Raw genomic sequence first — 20,879 nt, 5'->3', positions numbered from 1 at the left:
CACAGTTGAAGTGTACCTCTGGTGCAAATTACTGACCTCTGTCATCATTTTAAGTGGGGGAACTTGCACAATCGGTGGCTGACTAAATACTTTTTTGCTCCACTGTATATGTCTTTATATAAACGCCACTTGTAATACAAGCATTTTCAACTTTTTAAAGATGCCCAGTGATGTGACTTCCTCTTTGTGTGTGTTTGTTTCAGGATCTGCTGCAGTGGTGCTCCAAAAGGCTTCAGTCAGAATCATAAACCAAGCTGTGTGTGACGATTTGATGGGGGGCCAGATCACATCTCGGATGTTTTGTGCTGGTATTCTAAGTGGAGGAGTTGATGCTTGTCAGGTACTTTGATATTCTTTTTTTCTTCTTTCTTGTTTTTTTGGGGGAAAACACAAAAAACCCTGCTTGTGCTGCAGACAGTGGCATGATGTAGATGGAGGGATTAATTGATTGAACTAAATCTGTAAATGTCATGAGAGAACATGTACAGTTTTAGGTCGTCTTGGATATATTGATGAATAGTATATGAATAGAATGTGACATGCACTCATACAATGGGGTAAGCAGAGGAATTTCACCTTAGAAAGTAGAACTAATGTGTTTGTTTTGATTTTCATTTTTGGCCCGTTGCAGAAGTCAAGAGGATAATTGGATATTCATAATATCCCCACACCATCCCCATGTATTGCCTCTATGCTAACATGTCTACCTGTGTTCCTGTACATTTTTCTGCTTTAGGGAGACTCTGGGGGTCCTTTGTCCAGTCCTTCCGGCAATCGTATGTTCCTGGCTGGAGTGGTCAGTTGGGGTGATGGCTGTGCTCGCAGAAACAAACCAGGCATCTATACAACAGTTACCAAATTCCGTGGCTGGATCAAAGAAAAGACAGGAGTTTAGTTTGTATTGTCAAATAAGGCCAAAGGCATGGACATAAATGAGGACTGAGGGGGAGTGCCACAGTTTAATAAAAAAACAAAACACTCTGATTATCCATGAAGTGGCTTTTACTCTCAATTGTAGCTGCAGTGAGGAACATGCTTTAAGAGCAGTTACAACACAATTTAAATGCACTGTGATTTGGGGCTTGATGAAATATTTTTGAATGTAAATAAATGTTTTATTTTTGTGTATTTTTATCATGTTTTAATGGAGAATAATGTTATTTCCTACACAGTAGATTCCAGTGTGATTGTTACCTATTTCATACATGTAACTCTATATCTTAAGAAATTCCCAACACTGTTTTTGTTTCTTTTGTTTTTTGTTTTTTTATATTTTTCCTCCCTGACTTCTGAATTAAAAGCTCTGAGGCAGCAAGCTCATTGCAGCTTACCTCCTATGGATCAGTTCACAAGTTCAGCTGAAATCTCTGGAAAAAAAACTTATTTCCCTTCTCTAAACACATGCTATAGTCAAACACAGGTTTAGTTTAAATTTTCTCTTCTGCTGTAACATGTCACCACGCTTCAATTCTCCACAATATTAGTACTAGCTGCAAAGTTAAATTGTTTCCAAATATTTGTAAATGTGTGTTTTATTGCAGATATTTTTAAATAAAAATATTTCTTATCTCCTGCACAGTCATTCACCTACTCTTTGTTTCAGGACGCTTATGTATTGCATCGAGCTTGACCCTCAACATACATGCCCGATTTTTTTTCTTTTCTTTTTTTTTTTCCCTCTGGCACAGTTGGTGTGGAGCACCCATACTTTTATTGTACATGTACAATGACAATAAAGCTCTATTCCATTCTAATCTTCAAATGAGAGTGGATGAAAGTTTTCAGTATCATTGGTTAAAACAACTGTATGCAAGTACATGTTGTTTGGTTACATCACCAGTTTACCAAGGTCTGAAGGAGGACCTCAACTGTCGCCCTCAGGAAAGAGAAAAATGTTTAAGATGTTCAGGAACCACCAAGACTAAAGCCTGGCATGAACTGGAAATTTAAAGAACATCAGTGTCACTGTTCACAGTGGAGCGAGTTTTACTTTGCCATGGACTGAGAGGGTTCCAACCAAGAAAGAAGCTCCTAATTCAAAGACTGAATTATTAAGCCGCATTGACAAGAGGTGGAGTAAAGGTGAAGCTTTCAAACATAAGAACACCAAATTTTGTAGCATAAGGGTGCCAGAATGATACTAGAAGTTTGTTGATGGGTACCAAAATGATCTGGTTGAGGTGCAACTTGCAAGGGAACATGTTTACAACTAATAGTGGGGGTGTAAGTATATATTTGACCCTTTGTGGATTTGCGGAAATCTCAAATAATTGTCCACCCAATTCTTGTCCCCCCTTTTTTTTTTTTTTTTTTAGTAATTAAAGATATACTATACGATCATTCTACCTTGGACAAAGGCAAATTCAAATTAATCATGTGAGGAGCAGGTTTAGGGTGTGACATCTCTTCAAATCACCATTTTCTTTTTAAGCGCTGGCTTTCACCGGAAGATCGGAAGATTTTAAAGGATGGAACGGAAGTTGTCCACCCGTATTATTGTCCCCTATTTAGAGTTTCCAGGTTTCCCACCGGCTTTTATTTTTTAATATACAGTTGTCTGTATTTAGCATTTTAAAGCAGTATTAAAGATTCGTGTCATTCAGGCAAATGTAAACCTTTAGGGTTTGAAATGCGCTCTCTAGTTTATCTAGTATAGATGTAACATAAGGCTGCTACGAGCCTGGAAAGGCGAATACATGTGGAAGTTATGTATTATATGGGGGGTTAACCCGACTCCTGCTTAATTCTGGTGGAGGTAAGTAACGCTATGGCTTCAGAGAAGAGGAGTTGGGACTGGGGCAGCTCGCAATGCCGAGCCCAGCTGGACGAAATCTTTTTCCGGGAGCATGACTACATCCAGGTTGGCAGCTCTGAACATAAAGAGTTCTGGGCTTTCTTTGAGCGCTTCCAGAGGTTTAAAACGAAGAGAGACATGTCAGGCGCGGAAATCAGAAAGGAGGACAAAGACAAAGGGAGGGACAGGGGCAAGGTGGATCTTGGCCTTCCCAAAGAGTACGATGCTCGCTACCGGATTAACGTATCTGTGTGCACCAGGGACATCGAGGAGCGCATGGGGAAATCAGAGCATAGAAGCAGACAGAGGTCCTCCGGACCAGGGGCTCAACAGGTCTCCGACTGCCGCCTGGCGCTCCTGCATTTCCTGGATTTCAGCCAGAAACAGAGTTTTGGAAAAATTGCCAAACTTCGCCGGGAGCAGAAGAACCTGCCCATCTTCCAGTACCGGGATCGGATAGTGGAGCTGGTGCGACTTCACCCAGTGGTTGTAGTGGCAGGGGACACGGGCTGTGGAAAATCAACCCAAGTCCCTCAGTACCTTCTCTCTGCTGGCTTCAATAACATCGCCTGCACCCAGCCTCGCCGCATTGCCTGTATATCCCTCGCAAAGAGAGTCAGCTTTGAGAGCCTCAATCAGTATGGATCAAAGGTTTGTCAGGACAGATTGTTACATTTGTTGAATTCAATCCCAACCTTTCATCCAAAACAGTTAAAAGTACAAAGTAAAATGACTTTATGGAAACTTTGGGAAACTCTAAAAACTTACTTTATAATTCGGGTCCATCTGTTGACCATAAAAATATCAGCTAGAATTTTGCTCATCGGTTAACTAAAAGGAGGGAAAAAGGAAATAGAAAAAGAATATAATCAATATTTGAGCAGAATAAATAAAATTTTAACATATGGTGGAGTAAATAGTTATTTGATCCCTTGCTGGGTTTGTAAGTTTGCCTACGTCCAAAGAAATGAATGTTCTCTCATTTTATACTACCGCTAGTTTTATTTTAATGGAGATACACATAATATTAACCAAAAATCTTAAAAACAGACTAAAAAACCCTCCACCATTTTAGATAAAAGTTATAAATTGATTTGCATGCCACTGAGTGAAATAAGTATTTGATCCCCAAGTAAAACATGACTTAGTATCCTGACCCCTATGGGCACGCATGATGGTAAGACATTGTAGTTGGTCGCCAGGTTTGCACACATCTCAGGGGGGATTTTGGCCCTCTTGTCTTTACATAAATCTCTAAATTCTTTAAGTTTCTTGGCTGCCGCTTGGCATCTCAAACTGATTCCCTGATATCCTTTGATAGAGGTTGAAATGAAAGAAACTGATTCTGTGGAGAGGTATGCTTTATATACATAACTCAAAATCAGAAGTATCTGTAATTGATTTATTGATTGTAAATTGTTTGTTACGTGGATACACAGCCAATCTGTGGAAGCCAGAATTCTGCTGGCTTTGTAGGGAATCAAATCGTTATTTCACTCGGTAACATGCAAATGAATTTAAAATTTTTATGGACTGTTTTTTGTTCCTGATTATTGGTTGATATTCTGTCTTGCTCTATTAAAATGAAACTACCATAAAAGTTAGGCTGTTTGCTTCTTTATAAGTGAGCAAACTGACTAATTCAGATGAGGATCAAATACTTATTCACCCAACTGTATTATTTTCCGTCTAGATGAGGATAACTACAGCAAGTAGAATAAAATCCATATTTAATTTAGTGAAATATATTATAGAAATTTGCTTAAAACACTGACTTCATTATAACTGCATTAAATATATGATATTTTTCAGTTTCTTGGAGCTCACAAATGTTATTGGTCTTTTTCAGGTGGGGTACCAGATCCGCTTTGAGACAAGTCGAACCGCAGCAACCAAGCTGCTGTTCCTTACAGAGGGGCTGCTGCTTCGACAGATCCAGCAGGACAGTACGCTGGCTCGGTACCAGGTTGTGATTGTTGACGAGGTCCATGAGAGACACCTCCATTGTGACTTTCTTCTCGGGGTCCTGCGTTCTCTGCTGGCTGACCGCCCAGACCTACGCCTCATCCTCATGTCAGCCACCATCAACATCAAACTGTTCTCTAACTATTTCAGCGGTGCTCCTGTACTGCAGGTCCCAGGCAGGCTGTTTCCTATTCAGGTAACCAGAGGCAAACCCTAAACACAGGTGTAAATATGCATTTTACTCAAGATGATGTGATTTTTAAAACTTTGCCTCTTGCATCTAGTAGGCAAAAAACATGCACTGAAAAGATACTGGGCCAAAACATTTTCATTCTTTATATATATTTTTTTAATTTAGGATAAAATGCAAACAACGAGTCAAATGATTGAAGTTTTAAGAAAGCCACTTTTTAAAAAATTATTGTACTTGCTGTATTTGTTTTAAGTGCACAATGCAAATTTTGGTAGTCTAGGTGTTGGTTTCTATTTACAAATTTAAATGGTAAAATTTTGTATCAAAGTAGCAGACATGTCTGAGAGTTGTTTTTGTTTAATGTCCTGTTTTTCCCCTCTGGCATGGTACTTAGGTTATTTACCAGCCCATTCCTCCTGAGGAGCAGTCCTCAAAGTCTGAGAAACTGGATCCTAGACCGTATCTGCGCATCCTGCAGGGCATCGATCAGCGTTACCCCCCAGAGGAGCGTGGTGACCTGCTGCTCTTTCTTAGCGGTGTGGCAGAGATCTCCACCATCCAGGAGGCCTGTCAGATTTATGCCACACACACACGTCGCTGGATAATCTTAACACTGCACAGCACCCTCTCAATTGCTCAGCAGGATAAGGTACAGTCAGCTTTGAAGCTGTTATTTAGAGTTACGATTTTCTAATTCTAATTGTGCCTCTGTTACTGTGTTACTCTTCAGGTGTTTGATATTGCTCCTCCTGGGGTGAGAAAGTGCATCATCTCTACCAATATTGCGGAGACATCAGTCACAATAGATGGAGTGCGCTTTGTTGTTGATTCAGGTATGGAACGAGTGGTACATTTATTCTCACCCCCTGGAGTTTGATGGTCCATCCTTGAAATTTAAATTTTGCAGCAAAGCTTTGTTTTAAATGACAAAACGTAATTAAATGAGGACGTACAGTGGGGCAAAAAAGTATTTGGTCAGCCACCGATTGTGCAAGTTCCCCCACTTAAAATGATGACAGAGGTCAGTAATTTGCACCAGAGGTACACTTCAACTGTGAGAGACAGAATGTGAAAAAAAAAATCCATGAATCCACATGGTAGGATTTGTAAAGAATTTATTTGTAAATCAGGGTGGAAAATAAGTATTTGGTCACCTCAAACAAGGAAAATCTCTGGCTCTCACAGACCTGTAACGTCTTCTGTAAGAAGCTTTTCTGTCCCCCACTCGTTACCTGTATGAATGGCACCTGTTTGAACTCATCATCTGTATAAAAGACACCTGTCCACAGCCTCAAACAGTCAGACTCCAAACTCCGCCATGGCCAAGACCAAAGAGCTTTCGAAGGACACCAGGAAAAGTATTGTAGACCTGCACCAGACTGGGAAGAGTGAATCTACAATAGGCAAGCAGCTTGGTGTGAAAAAATCAACTGTGGGAGCAATCATCAGAAAATGGAAGACATACAAGACCACTGATAATCTCCCTCGATCTGGGGCTCCACGCAAGATCTCATCCCGTGGGGTCAAAATGATCATGAGAACGGTGAGCAAAGATCCCAGAACCACACGGGGGGACCTGGTGAATGACTTGCAGAGAGCTGGGACCAAAGTAACAAAGGTCACCATCAGTAACACACTACAACGGCAGGGAATCAAATCCCGCAGTGCCAGACGTGTTCCGCTGCTGAAGCCAGTGCATGTCCAGGCCCGTCTGAAGTTTGCCAGAGAGCACATGGATGATACAGCAGAGGATTGGGAGAATGTCATGTGGTCAGATGAAACCAAAGTAGAACTTTTTGGTATAAACTCAACTCGTCGTGTTTGGAGGAAGAAGAATACTGAGTTGCATCCCAAGAACACCATACCTACTGTGAAGCATGGGGGTGGAAACATCATGCTATGGGGCTGTTTTTCTGCCAAGGGGACAGGACGACTGATCCGTGTTAAGGACAGAATGAATGGGGCCATGTATCGTGAGATTTTGAGCCAAAACCTCCTTCCATCAGTGAGAACTTTGAAGATGAAACGAGGCTGGGTCTTCCAACGTGACAATGATCCAAAACACACTGCCCGGGCAACAAAGGAGTGGCTCCGTAAGAAGCATTTGAAAGTCCTGGAGTGGCCTAGCCAGTCTCCAGACCTCAACCCCATAGAAAATCTGTGGCGGGAGTTGAAAGTCCGTGTTGCTCGGCGACAGCCCCAAAACATCACTGCTCTCGAGAAGATCTGCATGGAGGAATGGGCCAAAATACCAGCTACTATGTGTGCAAACCTGGTAAAGACCTATAGTAAACGTTTGACCTCTGTTATTGCCAACAAAGGTTATGTTACAAAGTATTGAGTTGTATTTTTGTTATTGACCAAATACTTATTTTCCACCCTGATTTACGAATAAATTCTTTACAAATCCTACCATGTGGATTCATGGATTTTTTTTTTTTTCACATTCTGTCTCTCACAGTTGAAGTGTACCTCTGGTGCAAATTACTGACCTCTGTCATCATTTTAAGTGGGGGAACTTGCACAATCGGTGGCTGACTAAATACTTTTTTGCCCCACTGTAAAAGGCTTCAGAGAAGTTGAATGTGCAAAGCTACATTTTCTTGTTTAGCTTTTAAAATAGAGAATGCTATAGTGTTAACGACAGCAAAATAATGCACTACTTAAAAGTAGAACGGCAACTATAAAAATTGTTGTTGTTTTTTTTAACTTGCTTTATAGGAAAGGTGAAAGAAATGAGTTTTGACCCTAAAGCCAAGATGCAACGCCTACAAGAGTTCTGGATCAGCCGAGCCAGCTCTGAGCAGAGAAAAGGTCGAGCTGGTCGTACGGGTCCGGGCGTTTGCTACCGGCTCTACTCAGAGTCCGACTACAATGCTTTCGCACCTTATCCTGTGCCTGAAATCCACAGAGTTGCTCTGGACTCCCTCATTCTTCAGGTAATAAGATTCTGTGAATAGCAGGTTAGTAGAATAGTAATAGATTTTTTTTAACTCTTCTGCATAAGTTTTAACTTCATCTATTCATTTCTGTTCTTGCAGATGAAGAGCATGTCTCTTGGAGATCCACTCTCCTTTGTTTTTATTGATCCACCCCCAGCTGCAAGTATCCAGAATGCTGTTTTTTATCTAAAGGAACAGGGGGCGCTAGACAGTCGTGGTGAACTGACGTCTATTGGTAGTTTGCTGGCACAGCTTCCCGTTGATGTGGTCATAGGTAAGATTTCATACAGCAGAACCATGTTGGAGTTTGTTTGTTTGTTTTGTTTTTTCCTAAGTCACTATTAGGATGTTTGCAAGAGAGTAAAATAAAGTGGAAGAAATAACAAGAACGTTTTTAAAACGTTAAAATACGTAATATACATAATTTAAGGCTTTTCTTTCATTAAAAAGTAATTATACAAAGTTTCACATGGATTGACAGTGACACAGTGGTGGTCTTGTGATCATCCATCAGCTGGATTCAGGTTAAGCATGTTTGTGTCTGTTTAGGGAAGATGCTGGTGCTGGGCTGTTTGTTTAACTTGGTGGAGCCCGTGCTGACGGTGGCAGCAGCCCTCAGCGTTCAGTCACCTTTCCTCCGTAGTTCACAGCACAATCCAGATTGTGCCACTGCCCGGCAGCCCCTGCATAGCAACCAAGGAGACCCCTTTACCCTCCTCAACACTTTCAATGCCTGGGTGGAGGTCAGTAAAACAAGCATCATGTTGTGTTGGATGTTTAATATTATGAGAATCAACACTGGAGCAGTTAGGTCATAAAATGGTCTTCACTGGATGCAAAACTGATTTCGAAAACAGGTAAAAGGGGAGAGAGGTGGTGGATCAAGAAAATGGTGCAGAAGGAGAGGCTTGGAGGAGCAGCGGCTGTATGAGATGGTGAACCTACGCAGACAGTTCAAGGCAGGCTCCTCACAAAGCATTTCGTACATTCATAAAACATTTTCAGGCTTTTTAGCGATTGACAACGAGTATTGAAATCCCTCTCATTATTAGGACTTGCTGAGGAGCCACAGCCTGCTGGAATCAGAAGATAGCACTCCCTCTGGTGGTGACCGTGTGCAACGCAGGCAGAGGCTAACTGAGAGGAGAAAGCTGCATCAGCTGAAGAGAGATCATGAACAGCAGGAGGGAAGCAAACGTAAAGTCCTGAGGCTGGAGGAGGGTCAGGAAGGAGACTCTTCAGGATCAGACACAGAGGAAACAGGAAGGTCTAAGAGGAACAAGGAGGGGTCTGGACAGAACTTGGACATACAGGTATCTTAGAAGGTGTAACAGAAAAAAATATCACTATAAACTTGTTCTTAATTTTATCCCATCCCAAGTTTTGTTTTGCCTAGTTTTTATTAAAAATATGATCTATTCCTGTTTTTCAAACTAGTAAGTTCAACCTTCAAATAAAGCAGCAAGTATAGCAGGCTCTGGTGAAAAGCTGAAGTCAGTTTTGTTATTATTAATATCTTTTTCCCATGGTGCTGTTTGGTTTGCAATAGGAGGTGAAGTTCAAGTTACGGCATAATGTGTCAGAGCTGCAGGAGGCTGTCAGTCAGGACTTGTCCTCACACCAGCAGGCTTTGCTCAAGCTCCTGCTTTGCAGAGGCCTGTACCCTCAGCTGGCACTGCCCGATGAACACAACTCCACCCGCAAAGACTCTGACCAGGTCAGGCTTCCTTCTACACTGAATTTCCTTTTATAACATAAAACATATAATATACAGTAATCTGATTATTTTTTTGGTGACTGAAAAAAATTAAGGAGAAAAATGAAACTTCCATTTTGTGATCTCATGTTGTGTAGGTGTTTCACACAAGGAATAAGCAAGGAGTGGTGATTCACCCAACCAGTGTGTTTGCCAGTGACCCAGAAGTGTTACAGGTGCCTGAGGGTGACACTGGAGAAATGGGTACAACCTACCTTCACATTCTTATTTTTTATTTTATTTTTTGTACAGCAGATGTAAAATAAAAGCTGTTACACAGTTGATCTGATGATACCTCTTGTCCAAAGTTCCCAACAGTGTACAAACTTTCACCTTCCTTTCTCTGTTGAGACTGATGCTAACCTTTTTCTTATAAGAGCTTTCTTACTGGCTATCAGAAAATACTGAACAAATATTTATTTTTATTTCATTCTTCTAATATATCTAGTCTCAAACCTTAACAGAAATGAGCACTTTTACATTGGATATTTATTCCATGCTCGTCTTACACCTTACACCAGTATTGCTGTAGTAGTGTACAACACCAAAGAAATGGGGGAATAAAACCCCCCCAAAACCCCTCCAGCAACATATTCCTCGACAAATTTCAAAAACTGCTTTGTGCAGGTGAAGAATCTCATCACGTTCTTTCATCGAAACTCTCTCCAAGACCGAGTTAATATACTTTTTCATTGTTATGTATTTAATTTTCCCCAAGTTTCCAACTACAGTGTGAAATTCCCTCTTTTTCTAATTTTCCTTTATGCGTATTATGCCTTCTTTCATTCTGTTAATGCACTGTATCATTTAGGACAACATCTAAACCTTGGCACTGATTTATAACCTTTTATAATGATCCTCAGAACAACAGACTACGTCTTATCCAAATATTACCTTCTCTATGTGATGTCTAATTTGTAAAAATCTTAATCTGTCCCTCATAAAATGAGTCACTGTATTTGTATTTGTTTGATTCTCTTTGACCATCAGTTCACCCTTAGATGCTTGGTTGATTCTGAATCCCACTATATTTTGAATTTTTCTTTGACGAATTACATTGGATTGTAAATAAAAGTATTTTTGATATTTGTACAAATTTGGCTTGTAATTAGATAACGCTTTTACATTGGTGGGTTAATCTGGTCAGAATTATATTTTAAGATATTTAAAGACAGCATTTCACAGATTTTCCTAAACAATTTTACATTTCACAGCCTAAATTCTCAATCAGTAACAAGGAGGAGCATTTCTTTTTCAAAGTTACTTTAAAACTAGCAAGAACAACATCTTCACTAATCTGATTTATTATATGAAACCACATTTCCTGTCATATAAAGTCCAACTTTATATGACAAAGAGAAACCGTAACCTGCTCAAGGCAATAAAGGGTCAGCAGTGCTTTCATTTGTTTCCAGTTAAACAAAATCTCTCTTTTTCTGCCCTCTGATCACTGAGTTTACCTTTGATCTTCTATTGAATATCTCACATGTCATCTGTGTTTCCTGCCTGCAGGGCCTGATAGGAGAGACAGCACCAAACACCAGCTGTTAGCCTTCGTCACTCTGTTGGAGACCAACAAACCCTATTTGTCAAACTGTGTGCGGGTTCCAGCGCTACAAGTTAGTACCTGATGTGGGATATCCCTATTTCCTCCACAAACCACTACATTTAAACAAAAAAAACATGTTGGATAATAACGCTCTGTATTACCTTAAAGACACCTGATATTGTGAATGTAAACAAAACTAATCCAGTTTGATGCTATTACCGATTCAGAGTAGGACAAATACTTAGCATAGTAATATTTTCTTGAAATCCATTAATGCACTCGCTCCAGTGTTGCACCAAGTTGCATGCTTTAAATTAAACTAAACTGGATTACATGGAATTCTCTTTGTATTACGATGTGCTATTTGGGTACACACCACACATGGGACAGTAAATTAAACTGGACGGTGTATTCCTTTCTTCCAGTTTAGTTTATTTTTTTCACTTAGTAACATATTAAGTAGCAAGAACTGTGGCACAATGTTGTCATTGTGCAGGTTTAATAAAGAGAGGAACATCAGAATGTACGGATGAATAATGGCTGTGGAAAAGAAAACTTTATGGGGGATTCTGTGTCAGGTTATGGTTTTATTTCATCGTCTCTTCCATTACTTCCAGTTTTTGCCAGTTCATATATGATGTATTAATCATTTCTAATTCGTTCACCAGGCGCTGCTGCTGGTAGCAAACTCAGTGGACACTAACGCTGACTGTGCGCGACTAGTGGTGGACGGCTGGCTGGAGTTGGAGCTGAAGGAGCCAGAGGAGGCTCTGAAGGTGCTGTCCACAGCGCTTACTCTCAGGGCTGAGTGGGAGCGCCTGCTGCAGGCCCAGCTGGGACAGAACTCAACAGGGGGAGCAGCAGTCGGGCAGGGGGTGTCCCGCAGAGTTGTGCAAAAGCTGAGTGAAAGCCTGGTCCGCTTTCTGCTCTACACTGAGGTACTGATGTGCCAGCTTGGTTGTTACTGTATAATGGCCATCACTTGATGATCCTAGAACACAGAGAAGCAGAACGATAAAGTTAGAAGAATCGCCCATTTGTTGCAGAAACAATTTAACACATCACTAAACAGCTGATAAAATGTAAACAATGTACATAAGACCAATACGTTAATAATCAAAATGTTTTTTTGTGTATTTTTTACTTTCCCTAACAGGTCACTTATAGCCTTCGGCGACTCTCAGCTTTCCAGACCCAGAACCTGTACATTGGTCCTCAGTCTGAGTCTGTGTCGTCGAACACTAAAGCTGGAGATTTAAACCCGCTGTTTCCAGGAGCCGAGGCCAAGCCAGACCCCATTAAAGGAGGCCTACGTGTCACCAACTTTTTCACCTACAACTGTCTGGCTGTGAGTTTGTCTAAAAACAGCAGCAATTCAGAAATGCATTGAGTTAAAGTTTCAAAGAAATTATTGTTTCAGCTCTTAGCTCTTACATTCCCTATATAGCAATGGAAGTTGAAAGAAGGACAATTCTAGAGTTTTACATATCAGAACATAATTTAAAAAATCATCTGGTCTCTAAAACATCCTAAAAACATCCCAAAATTAAGAAAATGAAACATATATATATAAATATAATAAAAGTAATAATTACCCAAATTGCTTCCATGTGAATTAAGATGGAAAGTAGCAGCCAGTTGTTAATCAAATGCACTTGATTAATTGAACATCTGCAAGTGTGACCACCTGTGTTAAAGTAGGTTTGGATGTTTGCTGGTCTGGAGTCTTCCTGTGTATAACAAAGTATACTGGAGTCAGATGTGACGCCATCTATCTGACAGCTAAAGCTTGGCTAACTGATCATCTACAGCAGACTGGCTGAATAAGAAAAGAATCAAGGTGCTGGAATAGCCCTGCCAAAGTTCAGACCTCAGCCCACTTGAAATGCTGGCAGGACCTTAAGGGGCTATGCTTAAATCTCTCATGAGAAAGAATATAGTTAGGACCAGGTGATTTTTTTTAAAAATATGTCCTGATATTTGAAACCATAGAAATGAAAGACATTGGAAATTTCTTTTTCATGACTGTAAGTTTGTCTGGGGTTTTTAAAAAGTTATTTGAGAGTTCTTTATATATTGTTTCACTTATCAACCTCCAAAATCAAAAGCTATGCCAGAAATTTAATCTCTTCCAAAGTAATACAAGTGACAAAATGCATTTTTTTAAAATACTTTTACCTTGTACGTGGAATCCATAACTTTTTAGACAATGACCCTCAAAATTACTGTTATATACTAGACTGTCCCTTTCAATGTTATTCATATAGATGCAGAGTGTACGTCAGAACCAGGATTTTAACCTAACTGCATCAACAGAGACATCAGACAAAAAATAGTTAAAGACCTGTAGTTTGGCTGTATATGGATTATGACGTGCCATTTCCTCAACCAAGTTATAATGAAAAAATACAATTAAAAATTAAAACAATAGATGGTCAGTTCTAGGTTTAATGTCTCGAGTATTTTGTTCATGCATGAAAACAGATCATTTTGGAATGAAACCGCGCAGCTTGTCTTATTAAATCTACGCATTATTTTAGTATTTCTAAATTATGATTCGCAGGATTCAAAAGACCTCTACAGTGAGTGCTTACGTACTTTCTGGAGCTGTCCCAACTGTGACCTGTACATGCCTCTAACTCCACTGGAAAGAATGCATCATGAAGCTTCCTGCAGGCCGGCTGGAGAACAGCAGCAGCCTGAGGAAGGTCAGGAATTTCTTTTGTACTCTGATTGGTTTAACACATTAACCGTTAGGCCACATACTTTATTTTAGAAGAGCTAAAGAATTTGATACGAAGTGTGAGTGCGTTTGCCAACTGTGTGTGTTTTTATTTTGTATTTTATTTCAGAGCCAGAGGGTGGAAAAGCAAGCTCTTCATCAAGCCTTACCAGAGTTTATCACTGCGATGTGTGCAATCAAGACCTGACCCTCACCTCCACTGAGATCCTCAAACATAAAAGGCAGCACATGTATTCTGCAAAGTAATGGACCCCAGCATCCAAAGGATAACAGCTAATCACAGTTTTGGTGGTGGTTGTTGTTTTGTTTTTATTTTAATGGAAAATTTGTGTCTTCTTCCTCCCTTTTTAATACTTGTGGATCTTTTTTTAAGGCAATGTTCCTGCCCTCTAGTGGTCACTTGTTGTATTCTGTTGTAGCTTACTGTAAAGTCCTGTTCCTGTAGGAGAGATGCAGATTTATAAAACTAGTCTCCTTAATTTTTTTTTTTTTTTTTTTTACAAAATATAATATAAATATTTGAGTAATAATCAAAGGCAAGAAATAAATGTGTGTTTAACAAAAGAATACATTTATAGGCTTTTTTCTTTAAAAAAAAAAAAAAAAGATTCCTTCCACAGCTCTATGGAACAGTTATAAAGCAATTTGAACCAGTGTTTGGGAAACTGCACAGTGAGTTTTATACATGCACACATGAGAAAGAAGAAAACGCTTTTAAAATATAGAGTGAGGGTTTAATAATGATACAAACCCACGATATGTAACACCTCAAAGCAGCACATTGGCACAAAGTCAGAAGTAAGACAGCACAGAAGATAAAAACCTGTCTCAAAAAAATAAAGAATCAGAATAAATATCTCAATAAATAAATAAACAGGTAATATCTCATTAATTACTTTGAAACTAATAAATACGTACATTTGAAAATATGCACATTGGCAGAAATTAATAATCAAAAAAGGAAATAGTACTTAATACAGAGTTACTTAGAAATCATAAGTTATTGATTACTCAAATCAAAAGGCACATTTATTAAGATGTAAGAATGGGGCCTGCAATTGTGATCGCATGACTGTCAGTACTGTACTCTAACACCATTTCTGAACCAGAAGCAGCAAACTGTGTGCAATGGCTTTACTAGTTCTGCACCATCGAGTGAACACGTGTGTCTGTGTGTGAGGATCTATCAGATTTGTGGAGAGAGTGTGTGTGAGTGTGTGTGTGAGAGAGAAAGACAAAGGTTTTGAATCAGGGGATGGCAGTCGTGTGACTGGGTTTGGATTTCCTGCCATTGTGACAGGGCGTCTTTAAAAAAATAAAAAAATTAAGAGGACCAACAATGTTGGCAGGCTGGCCTAGTAGTAAAGACAATGTCCCATAACCAAGAGATCGAGGCTTGTGTTCATCAGCAGTTGCACGTCCTGACTCTGAACCCTACTGTCTCTTCACTCACTTTAAGTCACTTTGGATAAAAATTCTTGGCTAAACTTAAAATGTAAATAATATGGTGAAGCTTCTGAAAGGTTCATTCTGCCATAATTTAAAGTCCACCCAGGTGATGCTGCATTTGAGACAAAGACACTCGGTCAGCACTGGTTTCCTTATACAAAAAAAGGTATATCCATCACTTACACTTGTATTACCTTTCTGGGATTCTCAGTACATTCCATGTGTTATTTAAATTTGTTGACTTTTGTTTTGTTTTTAAAGCTGCAAAATCAACAACAATCAACTTTTTTTACTTTGTGATGATTTTTTTAATGACTTAAAGCTTATTGCATTTAATACATATTATATAACCATTATGGCCTTATTTAAGTTTTTTCACTTAACAGAAAAAGCCCAAATTTTCTTGTTGTATTTAATTTTGGAAGTGACGCACCTTTCTATAGTGGAACTGGTGTGCTTGTCTTTTATGCAATGTGGCAATTTGTAAGGTGAAACAAAAAGACATACTGTAAACAAATATCCCTGTACCTGTATTCTAAGGAATTCCTACAAAAATGAAAGGATTTTTTTTGTCCATTTCTTGGTCTAAATGAACTATTAATGCACCTTTAACTGGTTATTAACTGGAAGTAGAAATGTATCCTGCCAATCAGCAAAATAAAACATAGAAATGCAAGGTACATCACCAGCAACATTTTTAAAAATGTCTCGGGGCAAATTCATCTTTAATGCCAGCTTTAAATTTACAAAATCTTCCGCACCCTGGGTGGAACAGAAACTTGGAGCTTTGTTTCTAAATCACGCAACCACTCCAGTTGACAACAGGCAGTGGGAACGTTTGAATAGAATAGCGTAAAAATAGCAGCTTTTTTGACCTTCCACTTAAAGCAATATAAAAACCGCATCGCCTGTTTCGTTCAGCGTTTTCAAGTTAATGTGTCTTTTTCTAATCACAGCGTCAACAGTCTGCAGCAGACGCGTTCGAATGTCGCACCTGCGAGCTACGTGCTGCTGCTCAAAGACAACTTTGTGTTCCTGTTTTTCTGTTATGCTTGATGTCGAGCACAGCAACACACTACAGTATTCAGTTTCAACACTTTTCCATTACTGCTTAGTGTATACTAACATGACTAACCAGTACAAAAATAAATTTTGAAACATTGTTCATTGCACTTAAATTTTTGGTGGTGTCTCACACAGAGGCTGAGACACATCAACAGATTGGTTACCATGGGGTCCTGTTTTGTTTTTCTTTGGGGACAGTGCAGTCACTGTGTACATTAGGTAGAATAGACTCGCTCAGAGGCCTCAGTTGTAAGCACCTTGACTGATTCAACAAGTACAGTGGTGGGATATGAGGATTTCTATGATATATATTGAAAATACTTGGGAATATGGGGAAAAATACATGTATGTGCAAATGTGAGGGTGCTGAATGCTAGACACATATTCTCCTTTTTTCTTTTTGGAAACAAAAAAGTAACCATGTGTTTGGTTACAAAGGATCATTATGAATCATGTTATGACTTTTAAGTCTTGGTGGTCATCATTGCAACTTCCCTTAACAATAATTGTCTCTTTGCATTTGATAACCTTTCTCCCATTGTGGTATAATGCGGTATAATCAAAGGACAACACTAGTGGTCTCAGATGCTTGTACTCTCTTGAAGACTGCATGCACCATGTGCTCATTCACACCAAACATCTCTCCTTTTTTTTCTTTCCTTGTTTTTAGTAACATCTGAGGTAAAATTAGAGGTAAAGGGTGACATCTGTTCATCTGACTGATAAACAGGCCAACATGGAACAAATAACTTCCCCAAGATCTCATGTTTGTGAGTACGTGAATGTGTGTGCCATTTGGGGATTCTGTCAATATGTTTTACATTTAATAAAATATACCAATTAAAATTATAACAATCATATATATAAACATCTTTTGTTTTTTGAGTTTTTTTTCCTTTCTAAATAAAAAAAAAACGGACATTTGAAACAGTGTACACTTCACTGTTGCCTCTGCCACCTTCTTTCTGTGATAAAGTCACTGACAGCTAACTCTAGATCAGCCACTCCTCAATAAATCCACTATAACTCCCACAGAGCCTGGTCTGAGTGCAATGCACCTACAGCAGGCATGGACCAGTGAGGAAGGCCCCAGGTTGAAAAGAGAAAGAGCCGAATGCAGCGGAAGGCTGTGGGGCTTTGGCGGGCCAGAGGTCTGGGTCTAGTGAGAGCACTGTTCCTATTTAGGGCCAACCTTCTGCGTCCTAACGGATGCTCTCTTCTCTCAATACCCAAACCCCCTCGGTCCAGGAAACCCCTCCCTCCCAAAAGCCTGGCTTCATCGGACTGCCTTGTGCTTTCCCCCACAGCAGCCACACCTCTCCCCACATCGCAGGCAGGCGCGCAAAGGCAGGTAGCAGCACATGCAGGGCACAAAGAGAGACAGGGCCAGGAGGGCCAACCAGCGGGCACAGCAGAGGGGATGCGGGTGGCCCCCCATTGAGTCATCACATGAACAAGGCTCCCAGAACTCTCCCTCAGAGTCCGACATGCAGTGGTAGAGCAGACTCTCTGCGCACCACACACAGGTCCACTGGCGCAGGCAGTGCAGGGCCGGGTCTGGGGCATCTCTGCATCGGCCCCGCCCATTCTCTGAAGCACTGAAAACAGAGCGGCAGTACACACAGCGAGACGAGCATGACGATGAAGCCTGAGGGCACGGGCTGTCATCATCGGGAGAGATTGCTCCTGGGTCACCACTACTACTGGCCCCTCCTCCTCTCTTACGAGTCCGCGACCGGGGAGTGGCCAGCGATGTGTGGATGCAGCAGGGCGACGGCGAGCCTTTACCCGTCTCCTGGGGTGAACCGGCACCTGAGGACACGCCGGATACAGCATTGGGCATGGACATACAGATGGGTGACGATGAGGATAAACGCTGGGAGGCTTTACTGTCCAGGCTCACAGTCACATCACAGCCCGCCGAACCCACTCCCGCCAGCTCCTTCTCAAAGCGAACCACGCACAGCTCTGACTTGTCCTGCAGGCTTCCTCCACCACCAACAACCACACCGCCAGTCAGCCCCCCAACCATAGTCCTTGTGGCCCCTGCCCGTCTGTAATCCTCATAACCTCGAGAACCCCACAGGTCTTTGCAAGGGTCCACACTGTGCAGGTCTCCCTCCTCCAGCAATGAAATAGTGGGTGAGAGGGGGGACAGGGGAGATGAGGCTGGGGGACCTACAGGAGGAGTAGGTGGAGCAGGAGGTGGGGGCGGGGGCGCCGGGGGATTCAACACAGCCGTCATTTGTGAGAGTTGGTGCTGGCCCGACCTGGTGTGGATCTGTGGAGAGGGTGTAGGATTACAGAGTGAGTCAGGAACATTGTGTACTATGGCAGTGGTTATAGAAGGTTTTCATTTCTCAGATATCCCACATCCATACACAAGAAATAGAAAAGGCCACACCTGTTAAAATCTCACTTTATGCATTCTCAATGTAGAACAAATAAACTTGCATGGACTTAACAGTGGGGGGTTTTTTTTGGGGGGGGGGGATCTAAAACAGCTCACAAACCTCTTTCTAGGTTGTCTGCAGAAATCATTACTCAGCTTTTAAAGTGTATATTGACGACAAATAAGTGCAAATAACTGAAAATCAGTTACAAATGCACATATCAAGATGTGCACATTATTCTCAGTGCAGTGGTATGGTCTAGTCAGTAAACTACAGCTAGAGCAGGAGGTGGTGTGCTACCTGAGCAGGTGTTTGCGTGGTTACAGCATGGCTGGATCCAAAACTAAACTCTTCCGACCGCACGAAGCAACTAGACGATGACTCGCTTGTCACTATGGTGATGGGTTTGGGAAGCATCTCCTTTCTGCTGTTGGATGACGACTCACTTCCTGTATGAGACTGATAGAGGTTGCATGCCACCCCGCAAATCAAAAATCAACAATGACTGCATTTGGGTCAGGTGACAGAATACACAAACCCATTTTATTCAATATGTGGTCAAACAATGACCTGTTCGGTTACTCACAGCTTGTCCGTCATCCTCAGTGTCGGCCTCTTCTGGCGTGGAGGATGAGGGCGAGTCAGAGCCTTGTAAACGTAAAAAGAGATGACTTAGGTTTTCCTGCATATTTTCTATGAATCATATTTTATACGCAGCTCATGTCTACCTCTGTCGAGCTTGTCTATGACAGTCTGAAGCCCTTTCTCAAAGGAGATGGCATCGGCAGGGCTCTGGAATGTAAGGCCAAACTTTCGATCCTCTACTCGCCAGTGATGGAAGATGGGGTTCACCTTGTTGTACACTAACCCTTTTTGCACTGCACACTCCAGCACCGGCTAGACAGAAACATCATTCCAGACAATTTAAGAAGTTAGTTAACCAATTAAGATCTAGTCCTTCCTTAAGTTTTAAGACAGCATATATCTACAGTCTTTGGATGGTGTTGACAAGCAACGTGTCACCAAAGACAGGCATAACACACGCACACACTCACTGCTCGATCTCGCAGCCGTTCTCCACGTATGATGTACTCCCTCCGTCCCCTGCCATCATGACTCCGCCCCTTACATATGACCACATGACTGAGGCCACCACCTCCAAGGGGCACCCAACCGCCACTGGAGTCATCACGTGTCATCACCACCGCACGAACACGCACACTGTCAGGGAAACCAAGAGTGAGCCCAGGCCATGGCTGATTAACCAGTGTATCCTAATGTCTTGATGCATGCTCAATCATCCAGGTTAGGAAATCCCACAATGTCTATTCTCTTCATCTGGCTGTAGCCTTTTCAGTGGGAGAAAGACTTTGTCACTCATCCAAGTGACTTTTTCTCTTCACCCTGAGACTAAAAAGCTCTAAGTCCAGATGAACAGAATAAACTTATTGGTATGCACTATAATAATAAATACACTGTGGCACACACATGAGCACAAATACCTGCAGCAACTGATATGCACAGTCATTCAAGTGAAAACAACTTTCAGAACACAAAAATTCAGTACAGTGTGAGGATTTCAGGGTCAGGATTGATGCCAGCACACATGTTTCCATAAAGAAATTCACACAAAAACCACAAAACTGACAGCTTAGTTGGACTATGAGTCGTGGCTATGCAACATGACCACTCAAAGGTATATCACACAGTAACTCATAGCTAAGGCAATTACTCATGTGACCGGTAAATCTAATTTTAAGTATCAGTCTGGCTTGGTGTTAGCATTTCCTAAGCATTTCTGCTGCTAGTGTTTGAAAGCTAGAATGTTAAGCTATAGTGTGAGCTATATGGGCTCAAAATTAAGGGGCTATGGAGCAAATTGATAGAAAGAACGCCAAGGTTGAGGAGGAGAGAAATGGCCAAATGGGAGGAGGGAGGAAGAATGAGTGTTTCCAAGATAGACGTATCAATGAACGCACCCATCGCCATCAGAGGCCCGGCATTCTTACAAAAAGAAGAAGAAGAAGAAG

At 41.1% G+C, this 20,879-nt stretch overlaps 3 protein-coding genes across 3 annotated transcripts in view; 2 read left to right on the top strand and 1 right to left on the bottom strand.

Annotated features, from left to right (window-relative positions):
• Positions 1-1,698, top strand: part of st14a (ST14 transmembrane serine protease matriptase a) — a 14,564-nt gene extending 12,866 nt beyond the window's left edge. The window contains exons 18-19 of the mRNA XM_005735906.1: positions 204-340; positions 737-1,698. Of these exons, the coding sequence (XP_005735963.1) occupies positions 204-340; positions 737-895 (296 nt within the window). The 3' untranslated portion in view covers positions 896-1,698. The remainder of the gene's footprint in view (positions 1-203; positions 341-736) is intronic.
• Positions 1,699-2,481: 783 nt separating this feature from the next.
• dhx34 (DEAH (Asp-Glu-Ala-His) box polypeptide 34) lies at positions 2,482-14,433 on the top strand. The gene is made up of 16 exons (XM_005735905.2): positions 2,482-3,445; positions 4,644-4,955; positions 5,347-5,601; positions 5,683-5,785; positions 7,674-7,891; positions 7,994-8,168; positions 8,444-8,637; positions 8,752-8,853; positions 8,947-9,207; positions 9,444-9,611; positions 9,749-9,854; positions 11,163-11,269; positions 11,868-12,137; positions 12,356-12,547; positions 13,763-13,907; positions 14,052-14,433. Exons 1-16 carry the CDS (start codon positions 2,768-2,770, stop codon positions 14,186-14,188), a joined length of 3,423 nt encoding a protein of 1,140 aa, XP_005735962.1. The 5' UTR covers positions 2,482-2,767; the 3' UTR covers positions 14,189-14,433.
• A 2,889-nt stretch (positions 14,434-17,322) lies between these two features.
• Positions 17,323-20,879, bottom strand: part of spred3 (sprouty related EVH1 domain containing 3) — a 4,804-nt gene continuing 1,247 nt past the window's right edge. The window contains exons 2-6 of the mRNA XM_005735904.1: positions 19,905-20,070; positions 19,578-19,746; positions 19,436-19,497; positions 19,150-19,308; positions 17,323-18,737 (exon numbers count right to left, since the gene is read on the bottom strand). Coding sequence (XP_005735961.1) covers positions 17,733-18,737; positions 19,150-19,308; positions 19,436-19,497; positions 19,578-19,746; positions 19,905-20,070 — 1,561 coding nt within the window. The 3' untranslated portion in view covers positions 17,323-17,732. The remainder of the gene's footprint in view (positions 18,738-19,149; positions 19,309-19,435; positions 19,498-19,577; positions 19,747-19,904; positions 20,071-20,879) is intronic.

The sequence above is a fragment of the Pundamilia nyererei genome, unplaced genomic scaffold, assembly GCF_000239375.1.
Source record: "Pundamilia nyererei isolate P.nyererei 1_Seehausen unplaced genomic scaffold, PunNye1.0 scaffold00066, whole genome shotgun sequence".
In the NCBI taxonomy this organism is placed as follows: domain Eukaryota; kingdom Metazoa; phylum Chordata; class Actinopteri; order Cichliformes; family Cichlidae; genus Pundamilia; species Pundamilia nyererei.
Note: the sequence above shows the minus strand (reverse complement) of the source record. Positions and strands in the feature narration are given on the sequence as shown.

Coding starts and splice junctions, on each gene's coding strand:
- dhx34 (XM_005735905.2), top strand. CDS start 2,768: ATGGCTTCAGAGAAGAGGAGTTGGGACTGGGGCAGCTCGCAATGCCGA. Junction 5,602..5,682: donor CAATTGCTCAGCAGGATAAG/GTACAGTCAGCT, acceptor GTTACTCTTCAG/GTGTTTGATATTGCTCCTCC. Junction 8,854..8,946: donor ACCTACGCAGACAGTTCAAG/GCAGGCTCCTCA, acceptor TCTCATTATTAG/GACTTGCTGAGGAGCCACAG.